The 11,603-nt window shown below is 29.1% G+C and overlaps 1 protein-coding gene across 1 annotated transcript; it reads left to right on the top strand.

The window, feature by feature from the left end:
* Window positions 1-7,041: 7,041 nt before the first annotated feature.
* LOC126661640 (GDSL esterase/lipase At2g31540-like) lies at window positions 7,042-11,184 on the top strand. Its single transcript, XM_050355492.1, has 4 exons — window positions 7,042-7,171; window positions 9,629-10,242; window positions 10,648-10,912; window positions 10,991-11,184. Exons 1-4 carry the CDS (start codon window positions 7,042-7,044, stop codon window positions 11,182-11,184), a joined length of 1,203 nt encoding a protein of 400 aa, XP_050211449.1.
* Window positions 11,185-11,603: the final 419 nt, after the last annotated feature.

Raw genomic sequence — 11,603 nt, 5'->3', positions numbered from 1 at the left:
TGAGTATCGATTATCTGATTTAACCTAGCTAGAATTTTTTTTAGGGGACAAAAAAATTATAACTACCATTCATAAAGAGAAAACTAGAATTTTATCGAAGTATAAGTAAGACCGGCTTATGTTTTATCGAGATTCAGCTAAGACCGGGTTACGTCTTTGGACACTTTCCAAAATACTCCACTAATATTTATAAAAAATTACAAAGAAAGAAAGAATACAAATCGAAGTTATTAGGAGTTACTTAAACTATTTTGCGTGGAATGAAATATTTAAGAAGGAGAGAGTGGCTTTTTTTTTATAGGTAAAGGAAGATCCCACCTTCCAGTTCCGAAACAATGTGGGACAAAATCACATTACAAATTTGCCTATTTTAATATTTTAATTTAATAATTTTTTTAAATAAATAAATAAAAATTAAATCTATTTATTAATTAATTTAAATATGAATATAAGAGAGTTATAATATTAAAATTTGAAAACAATTGAGTACAACTTAATGACATTATCTGTACTTGATAAAAACATTTCCCACTCTAATAAAAATGAAATTGGCAATTTAGACTTCCTAATTTTTTATTTCATTTTCTGGGAGGGCAAGTGCCTCCTTTATCTCCATTCTATATATATAAGGCATATTATTGTCATCCTTAAAATAATAAATCATTAGTTTTCTGATTCCAAATAGACTGAAAATCATAACTCTTTATCAATTCATTTAGTATGGCCATGCATTTTCTTCAGTTTATCTTTTCCAGGGGTTCATAGATATCTTACTCAAATAATAGAGGGACAAATTCCTTCTTAGTCACTCATATTTTTCACAGAATTACTTTTATATCCAACGACAATTTATTCCATTATCATATTAAAAATAACGTAAGACTGTATCAAAATGTGAAATAGCTTCAATATTACTATAATGAGAAATACTTATGATAATGATCTATGTAGTATTCTCATGATGAGTCATCCAGTGCTTCATTTCTTAAGTGGCACCTATGATTTGACTTAATACTCATATACATGATAGTAAAACATAATCATCAGTAAACATCATACTAGTTTTAATGTACTATTACGACTAGGGATAGTTTGAATATAATTCTTTATTAATCTTAAGAGTTTTACCATCAATTCACATACTTAATGACCTTAAAAAGAATTAATCATTCAAGCATTTAATCATAACAATGAATGATAATAAAAATGTCAACTAATAAATAACAAAAGATCTCCGTAATAATTATGACCCATTCCCTTAGCCAATTTAGCCTTTATTTTCCCATTGATGCCGAATCTAAACTAAAATCAATACATGGTTGACCTAGTGCATATCATTAACAATCCCCCACTTGCACTAGGCCCAATCTATAGTAAATCTAATACCCATGAATCTAGTATGGCTCTCATGTTTAGGCTGTGGAAGAGTCGTAGTTAGCGTATCAACAACATTATCATTTGTTGAAACTCTGCATATCTTCACGTCTCCTCTCTCAATGATTTCTCGAATGAGAAGATAACACCTAAGTATGTGTTTGGATCACTGATATAATCGTGGCTCTTTTGCTTGTGCTATAGCCCCATTGTTGTCACATAACAAGTTCACTAGATCGGATATACTAATAACAACTTCTAACCTGGTTATGAACTTCTTGATCCAAATAGCCTCCTTAGCTGCATCTGAAACAGCTATATACTCAGCTTCAGTTATAGAATCAGCAACGGTGTCTTGCTTTGAGCTTTTTCAGCTGAAAGCACCTCCATTAAAACAAAACACAATCTGACTGTGATTTATAATCATTTATGTCAGTTTGGAAGCTGGCGTCTGTGTAACCCTTTACAATCAGCTCATCTTATTAACCACCATATAGTAAGAATTCATCTATAGTTCTTCTCAAGTATATAAGGATGTTATTAACTGTTTCCCAGTGATTTTCACCTGGATTTGATTGGTATCTGCTCGTTGTACTCAAAGCATACGAGACATCAAATTGAGTACACAACATTCTATACATGCTAGATCAAATAGCAGAAGTATATGGAATCTTAGTCATGCAGTCTCGCTCATCCTGTGTGTTAGGACACTTAGTCTTGCAGAGACTGATGCCATATGACATTTGCAAGAATCCTCTCTTGCAGTCTTGCATACTAAACCTGTTTAATACCTTATCAACATAAGTGCTTTGACTTAGGCCAGTGAATCTTCTATATCTATCTCCATAGATGTTAATGCCTAATATATAAGCAGCATCACACAAGTCTTTCAATGAATTATTTAACATTTAGTAGTATAAGGATATCATTTTCAATGAGTAGTAAATCATCAACATAAAGCACTATGAAAACATTCGCGTTCCCACTAACCTTCTTGTATACACAAGGTTCATCTTCATTCTTGATGAAGCCAAACTCTTTGATAGCTTCATGAAAACAAAGATTCCAACTCCGAGAAGCTTGCTTTAATCCATAAATGGTTTTTTGAAGCCTACAAACTGTTCCGGAATTCTCCAGACTGGCAAAACCCTCAGTCTATGTCATGTACACATCCTCAAGTAAGTTTCCATTAAGAAACATTGTTTTGACAATCATTTGCCATATCTCATAGTCATAATATGCGGCTATGGCAAGCAGAATCTGAATGGATTTGAGCATAGTAACTGGTGAAAGAGTTTCATCATACTCAATACTATGTATTTGTTTGAAAACTTTTGCAACTAGTCTTGCTTTATAGGTATGCACATTTCCATCCTTGTCAGTCTTTATTTTGAAGACCCATTTGCACCCAATAGCTTTTACACCATCTGTCGGGTGAATCAAGGTCCAAACTTGATTATCATACATTGATTGCATTTCAGATCTCATGACTTCGAGTCATTTTTCAGAGTCATGACTATTTACAGCCTCTTGATAAGATGTGGGTTCTTCTTTATCCACAATCATCATATCATTGTTCTCAATAATGAGAAATCCATATCTCATAGGATTATGACGTGTCCTATCAGACCTCCTCTGGCCTTATGGTACTTGTTATGTTCAGCAATTGCATGTTGATTCATTTGAGGTTCCATACTTGGTACAATGCTACTCTGTGGTTCCTGAAATTTTTCAAGTTGTACTATATTCCCACTGGTTTCTTTGGAAATAAATTCTCTTTCCAAAAAGACATCATTTCGAGCAACAAACACTTTGTTCTCATGAGCATCATAGAAGTAATATCCCTTAGTTTCTTTAGTATATCAAAAACAAAGGCATTTGTCATATTAGAGTGCTAATTTATCTGAAATTAGCCGCTTCACATAAGCTTGACATCCTAAAATCTTAAGAAAAGACAAACTAGGAGTTTTTTTAGTCAATATCTCATATGGTGTCTTTTCAATTGCCTTTGATGGAACTCTATTCAAAATGAATGCAGCGGTTCTAAAGCATAACCCCGAAATGAGATTGCAATATCAGTTTGACTCATCATTGATCGAACCATATCCAATAGAGTTCGATTTCTACATTCAGACGCATCATTCCATAGTGGCGTTTCAGGTGGAGTCAATTGAGAAATGATCCCACAATCTCTTAGATGATCTACAAATTCTTGGATTAAATATTCACCACCTCGATCAGATCTCAGTGTTTTAATATTTTTACCAAGTTGATTTTGTACTTCATTTTTAAAGATTTTAAACTTTTCAAAAGATTCAGATTTATGTTTCATCAGATAGATAAAACCATATCTACTGAAATCACTAGTAAAAATAATAAAGTACTAAAATCCACCTCTAGCATTTGTACTTGATGGACCACATACATCTGTATGTATAAGGCCCAATAACCTTTTAGCTCTTTCACCTTGTCCAATAAAAGGTGTTTTATCATTTTTCCCACTAGACAAGATTCACATGTTTGAAATGATTCATAATCCAATGAATTTAAAAGTCCATCTCTTTAAATGCCACCATTTAAAAGTCGTGATTAAAATGAAACTACATGTAAAGGTCGTGATTTTTTATGTAATTAACCCTTATGTGAGATACTGCATTTATTATTATAATAAATTCAAAACCATCCTTATCTAAAAAGAAACAGAAGTAATATTCTTACACATGTTAGGTACATAATAACAATTATTCAAACATAAAATAAGTCCACTATGCAAAGATAACTCATAAGTCCCTACAGCTAAAGCATCAACTCTTCCTCCATTGCCGACTCGTAGGTCCACTTTACCTTTTGTCAAACTTCTACTTCTTTTGAGACCCTGCACTTAAGTACAAATATGAGATCCAGATCTAGTACCTAATACCCATGAATCAGAAGCTGAGAGATTAATTTCTATAACATGAATACCTGAAGTGGTAGTGTCACTACCCTTGTTCTTCTTCAGATCATCTAGTATTCCTTGCAATTCTTTTCCAATGATCAGGTTCCTTGCAGAAAAAGCAAGTTCCTTCCTTTGGCAGTTTTTCTTTAGGTTCATCCTTTGTCTTGGGCTTGGGCTTTGGCTTTAACTTCTTATAGCCTTGAGAAACCTTTCCCTTGCCCATGCCAGACCTTTTTATACCCTTTCCCTTATTAACCATGAGAACATCCTTGGTTTCATTCTTGATGCTCTTTTCAGCAGTTTGAAGCGTCCCATGAAACTCTGTGATGGTCTTCTCCATATTATGCATATTGAAGTTCATGATGAAATCATCATAAGCCTCGGAAAAAGATTAGAGAATAATGTCCACAACCAACTCTTTGGCAATTGTGAGACAAACCCTGTCCAAATGTTCAAGATGATCTTTCATCTTCTAAACATGAGGACCGATTGAGCTGCTAGTAGTCAACTTGCAAGAAAGCAAATCCTTGATGGTATTAAACCTTTTAATTCTTGCTCCCTGTTGGAACATTGCCATGAAATCGGCAATCATGGTGTTCGCATCCAATTCCATCATTTTCTTTTAGATTTCATTCTCCATGCTTTTAAGCATAATGTAAGTGACATCAGTAACTAGTTTCTCAGGGAGGGGTTGATCAAGGATATATTCCTTTCTTTCTTGCCTAAGAACAATTCTTAGGTTTCTATACCAATCCAGAAAGTTAATTTTATTGAACTTATCCTTTTTAAAGATTGATCGCACTAATAAAGTATGTGTAGTGTTTGAAGGCATCTCTACAACTATAAATATACAAATAGCATTTAATAAAAGGCACAATAAAATTCCCACAACACATATCCATAATTCATATAAAATCCTTAATAATAATTTCAACAATTGAAAAATAGTAATTCGACAAGATTCATATTTCACCCTACTTTAAGTAAGCTTTGACTTATCACTTTACGTGTGATTATATAGGTAGGTAATACTTTACCAATTACATCCTATGCAATTCTTGAATATAGAACATCACATGTTATTTAATATTCTATCTAATACCCTATGTTCAAAACCATTTTGATAACCTAGTTAAGTCTAACCAAATAAAACATATGAATATCACTTTTATCCATCTTATTTTACTTAGATGACTTTATATATAATGCTTTGGCATATTCTATACAAAAGAATATGAGTCTTGATAAGTGTTGCTATAATTGAAGGTATTTGAAAGACTTAATATTAAATAAATGTTTAGTTTACGTTACCCTATTTAGTTATTCTATTTTATCGCATATAAAATAATCATGCAAAGCATATAACGAATAAGATAAACACTAAAACATGTTTATTCAACTATTTTAAATTATATTTAACAATAATCGCATGAACATATTATTCATGATAATTTAAATCATAGTTCATAATCATTATTTTTTTTATAAAAACTACATAACAAAAACACGTCGGGTTCCAAAGGGTAACGGTTCTTTGTGGCGTGTATAAACGGGGTCTGGGGACAACCCCCCAGGCAGTACATAAATGTTTCTCATATGTTACACTTAACTGGTGTAAAATTTCTTTGTCCGAAATCAATAATATTAATTGATGGTTAATTCCATAAAAATATCACAATTTTTAAAAGTCGCCATATAAAACTATGACCTTTTTTTTTCAAATCTATCAACGATTATTTTTTTGGTATATTTTTACCTTTTATTTTTTTTCAAATCAGCCAGATTATGGTTGCCACGTCACCAAAAATAGACTGAAAATTAATTTGGTGATAGATTTGAAAATAAAATAAAAATTTATAGTTTTATATGACAACTATTGAAAGTCGTGATTAAAATGAAATTTTTTGTAAAAGTTATGATTTGTTATGGAATTAACCCTTAATTGATTACGTCTTATTTTAATCTGTTCGAAACATATCAAAATAAACACCAAAACCCTAATTACTACTTAATAATACTTTCATAAAATTGTTTAAAGATAATAATTTATTTAACATTTGAAATAAAATACTTTCACTTATCTGTTCCAAATAGATTATTTAACAGTTTTACTAATTCTGTTCAAAACAGAATTATACACAGTTTTACTAATTCAGTTTGAAATAGAATCAAACACAGTTTTATTAATTAAAGTTTTATTAATCCTATTCGAAATAGAACTAAACACAGTTTTATTAATCCTATTCAAAACAGAATTAAAACACAGTTTTACTAATCCTGTTTAAAACATATTTAAAACATAGTTTCACTAATCCAGTTCAAACTAGAATTGGAAGCATGCAAATTGTTTTTCCCTAATACGTTTGAGAATTAAAATTATTAATCTTTAATTAAATTAAAAACGTAATAATAATTCAAAACAATATACATAGACTGTTCAATCAAATTAAACAATTAATCACCTTAATTCGAATATACAGTTTTCATATAATTTAATCACATAAATGGTTTAGGTGTAAAACAACCCCTTTTTCAAAATAGAATATACAACAAGCATATATCACATATATACACAGAATTTCATCAATCAAATTACATGCGGCTCTGATATCACTGGTGAGTTTTATAGGTTAATAACGCAACGAAATTTCAACATTTTATCAGAAACCCAAAACAAAATCCATGTAATTCGAAGAGATAGACTAATTGCGTAATTAAAACTTACTCGAATGTCGAATTCAAAGAGCAATGTAGGAATGAAGGAGGTGGTTCAGTTTGGTGATATCTTGCCTCGGATCAAAAACGCCTCTAAAATAATGTGTTCTCTACAAGTATTCACAAAAACAGACCTTTGCCAAAGTTAGTGCTTGTGCGCTAGCATTATTGCTTCACAAAACAATTATGAATTTAGTGATTATGTCTTGTGTTTATTTCGAAAAACACATATCTAAAACCCTAGACTTAAGAGTGTATTCATAGGAAAATAACACATTTAGGGTTTACTCAAAAAAAAAAATTTTGCAATAAGATTCAAACACTACGTTTTTGGTAACTCTTTTGAATTTGTGTTTATCAAAAACTCCTTTTTGATAATTACACACACACACACACATATATATATATATTAATTATTAATATTATCCTAAAATAATACAAGGATAACACTCATCTTTGAATTCGATATATATATATATATATATATATATATATATATATATATATATATATATATATATATATATATATATATATATATATATATATATTATATAGGGTTAATGTCATCAAAATTCACAAACTTTACACATTTTCTCGTTTTGATCACGAAGTTTAAATTTCTCATTTTCACGCACAAACTACCACTTTTTGTTAAATTCATGCACGGTGATGAGATGTAACGACTCCAGTGATGTAATTCGCTGAAGTGGAGGTCATTTACACCAATAAATGAGTGCCAAAAATGATAATAAAGTGCCAACTAATAAATAACGAAATATAAAGTCAATACATGATCAAACATGATTGACCTAGCGCATATCACTAACAGTATATTGATATATTAATTACTAAATATGTATTTATACGACGCTAAAAAGTATTCGTAGATTTATTAGTCCCGATCACACTTGTTTTTTAAAATTAATTTTACGCTTAAATTTAATATATGTACTTCCGGTTTATTAAATCACTTCACGTGATTTAATTTAATAATCGTAAATAGTTAAGCCTGACTATTATCCTTTGACTATTAAACTTACTCTTTCCGAATATTTTTCTTAATATTTGAACTCTCAAAATATTATTATAAATATTTTAATTACTCCAATTTGACCTCGTGGCATATTCTAATTACTTAAATTACGGGGGTTACAAACTGACACAAGACGTATAGGTTTGGAATTTTTTGGTGATTAAACCAATTTAATAATTCAAACGAAAACACGCCAAAAATGTCATCTTACAATTCATATATGCTATACATTTAATTATTATTTATTTATTTAATCTAATAAAAAATAAATTATTTATTAAAATTCTATGATTATATAACTTTTTGTATGGATATATAAAAGTATAAATTTTGTATAATTAATAAAAGGGTTAATTACATATAAACTCACCACCTTTACACGAAATCTTAAAAATAACTCGACCTTTAAAACGTGTCAATTCAGGGCATCACCTTTTATTTTTTTTTTCAAAAACAACATGGGCATATTTTTAGGTAAAATTTTACTGACTTGGACACCCGATGGGAGTGTCACATGTCATGCCACGTCAGCAAAAACGCCATTAAAAATATGTGCCCATGTTGTTTTTAAAAAGAAATTAAATATGATGCCCTGAATTGACACATTTTAAAAGTCGTGTTATTTTTTAAATTTCGTATAAAAGTGGTAATTTTATATATAATTAACCCTTAATAAAATATAATATAAAATAAAAATCCATATTTTTAATGTTAAAAATGATGTTAGAGGTTATATATATATATGTATATATGTATATATATATGTATATATATATATATATATGTATATATATATATATATATATGTATATATATATATATATGTATATATATATATATGTATATATATATATATATATGTATATATATATATATATGTATATATATATATATATATATATATGTATATATATATAATCTTTTGCATGGTTTCAGACATTTATATTTTGCATAATGAAATTTGAAACAGGGTTCGACATAATTTGTCTTTCACTTTTTTAATGATATATCTCACATCTATATTTTCAAAAAAAAACATGAAACAATTAAATCAGAAAAAATATTTTACATGCTGTAGTAGTTAAATTTTCAATGTTTTAATTTAAAAATTATAGTTAAAACCCAATACAGACTTTGGCCAGATGTATATGTTCTAGAGATAATATTTATGTGAAGATGTTTAAACCAATAACAAAAAATGATATATTCTTGTTAGGTTTAATTATGACGCAATGATTAAAAGCCAGTCATCCCTCAAACTATTTTCAGTTAAATATATCATTTGAAAACTAATATCAAATAAAATTATAAAAAATAAAAACTACATAAATCAAAAACGTAAATACAAAATAAGTTATTGAAATTTCTTAAAATAGATAAAAGCAGGCTGAATAAAATATATATTCAAAGTAATAAACTAAAAAAAAAAACAATTAACAAATGTCAATGTAAAATATCTAAATTGCCATAAAATGTGGGAAAGAAAATGCTTATAAGTAGATAGAAAAAAAATTAATTAATATCGTATTCATTCTTCAGTCCTTTCAAGTTTCTTAAAATGGCAGCAACCATCAACATCTTTATTTGCTTAGCAATATTTCTTTATAGCAGTTGCTATTCTATAGCGACAAGTAATACTTCCTTACCGAAATTTCCAGCAGTTTTCTTTTTTGGTGATTCTATATTTGATACCGGTAATAATAACTATATCAAGACAATATTTAGGGCTAATTATCGCCCTTATGGTCAAGATATTAATGGCGGTGTTCCTACAGGTAGATTTTCTAATGGAAAACTTATTCCTGACATGTTGGCTTCCATTCTTGGAATTAAGGACAGTGTCCCTCCATACTTGGATCCTAATCTTTCTGATAATGATCTTATTACCGGTGTTAATTTTGCATCATCTAGTGGCGGATTTGATGAAAGAACATCTCTCTTAACCAACGTTATTTCTGTTTCGACGCAAGTAAATTATTTTAAGGACTACATAACAAGACTTAAAGGAATTGTTGGAGAGAAAAAAGCTATGAAAATAATCAATTCTTCATTGGTGGTATTAGATGGTGGAACCAATGATTTTAACTTCAATATATTTGATATTCCTGCAAGAAGATTCGAAATGACAGCAACCCAATACATAGATTTTCTATTAAATAAGGAGGAAGATGCTATTAGGGTAAGAACTAAATGATCATTATAAATTATAGACATGCATTTAGTTTAAACCAAAACAAATTGACCTAAATTTTTTAATTTTTATAAAAAAAAGGAATGAATTAATTTGTTTAAAAACTTTAAAATTATTATTTATTCTATTTGTGACAAGAATGAAATTAAAAAATTGTATTTTCAAAATTGAATAATTTGAACCAAAAATAAATATATTTTCATAATATCAAATCACAGATATTTACGGTTTGATTAAGTTATTCGGTGTTTGCACATATATAATAGCTTAATTGTTTTTTTAATACTAATGAGGTCAAATGATTAATAAAATTGTCAATTAAATATCTTACTTTTACTATTCTAAACAACTTATTAATATATATCTAATCATAAAATATATATTCGTAAACAGGAATTGTACGATCTTGGAGTGCGATCTTTTATAGTAGCTGGAATTCTTCCTATTGGCTCTTTACCCCTTCAAACAAGTTCGAGACATATTGATCCATTTCAGCTAGCATATAGTTTGGATGAACAAAATAAAATATCTCTGGATTATAATAAGAAGCTCATTAGCCTATTAATTAAATTACAGCAAAGTCTTCCGACATCAAAACTTGTCTATACCGACTTCTATTTCACAATATTGGGCATGATCACTAATCCCACCAAATATGGTACTTATCATGATTAAATTATATAATTTGATTATTTGTGAAAATAAATATTAAAAAGTATGTTGTTTGATTTGATAGGTTTTGAGGAAACAAAGAATGGGTGTTGTGGAAGCCTTATTCTAAAACAAGGTATTTTATGTGATCCGATAACTCCACCATGTAAAGACCCTTCAAAGTATTTATTTTGGGATAGAATTCATCCCACTTCAACAGCTTACGAGTACATTATTAATTTTATGGTGCAAAACGTGCTTCCTAAATTTCTCTCCTAGATAAAAAATGGTATGTAAAAAATATCCAACAAGCAATGACCATATCAAGACTCCACTTTAGTTAGGTCAATATAAACAATTGTCATTCGGGAAGCCATACGTTATTTGAAAGGTACCTCAAATATTATGGTGGAATTAATTACTCTGAAGGTTATGTATGATTTGATACAGTCTCTCAAAGTCGGGACTGATTTATTTATTGATGAATTAATTTAGCTAGGGTAGATAATTTATTTTTTAAAATTTCTAGGTGAACTGTAAATTATGATGCCCATGTTCTAGTTCAAGTATCTTGTTCTATGTCATGTTAGCAGAAATGGTTACAAAGATTTTTTACTCTTCTAAATTCTGTAACTATTTCAGATTTGGCTTAATGAAAAAACTATTATTATTTCAAAGAACTTTCTCTCATATAATTA

This window comes from Mercurialis annua, linkage group LG8, assembly GCF_937616625.2.
Source record: "Mercurialis annua linkage group LG8, ddMerAnnu1.2, whole genome shotgun sequence".
NCBI classification, from domain to species: domain Eukaryota; kingdom Viridiplantae; phylum Streptophyta; class Magnoliopsida; order Malpighiales; family Euphorbiaceae; genus Mercurialis; species Mercurialis annua.
This window is presented reverse-complemented; position numbering and strand designations above follow the sequence as displayed.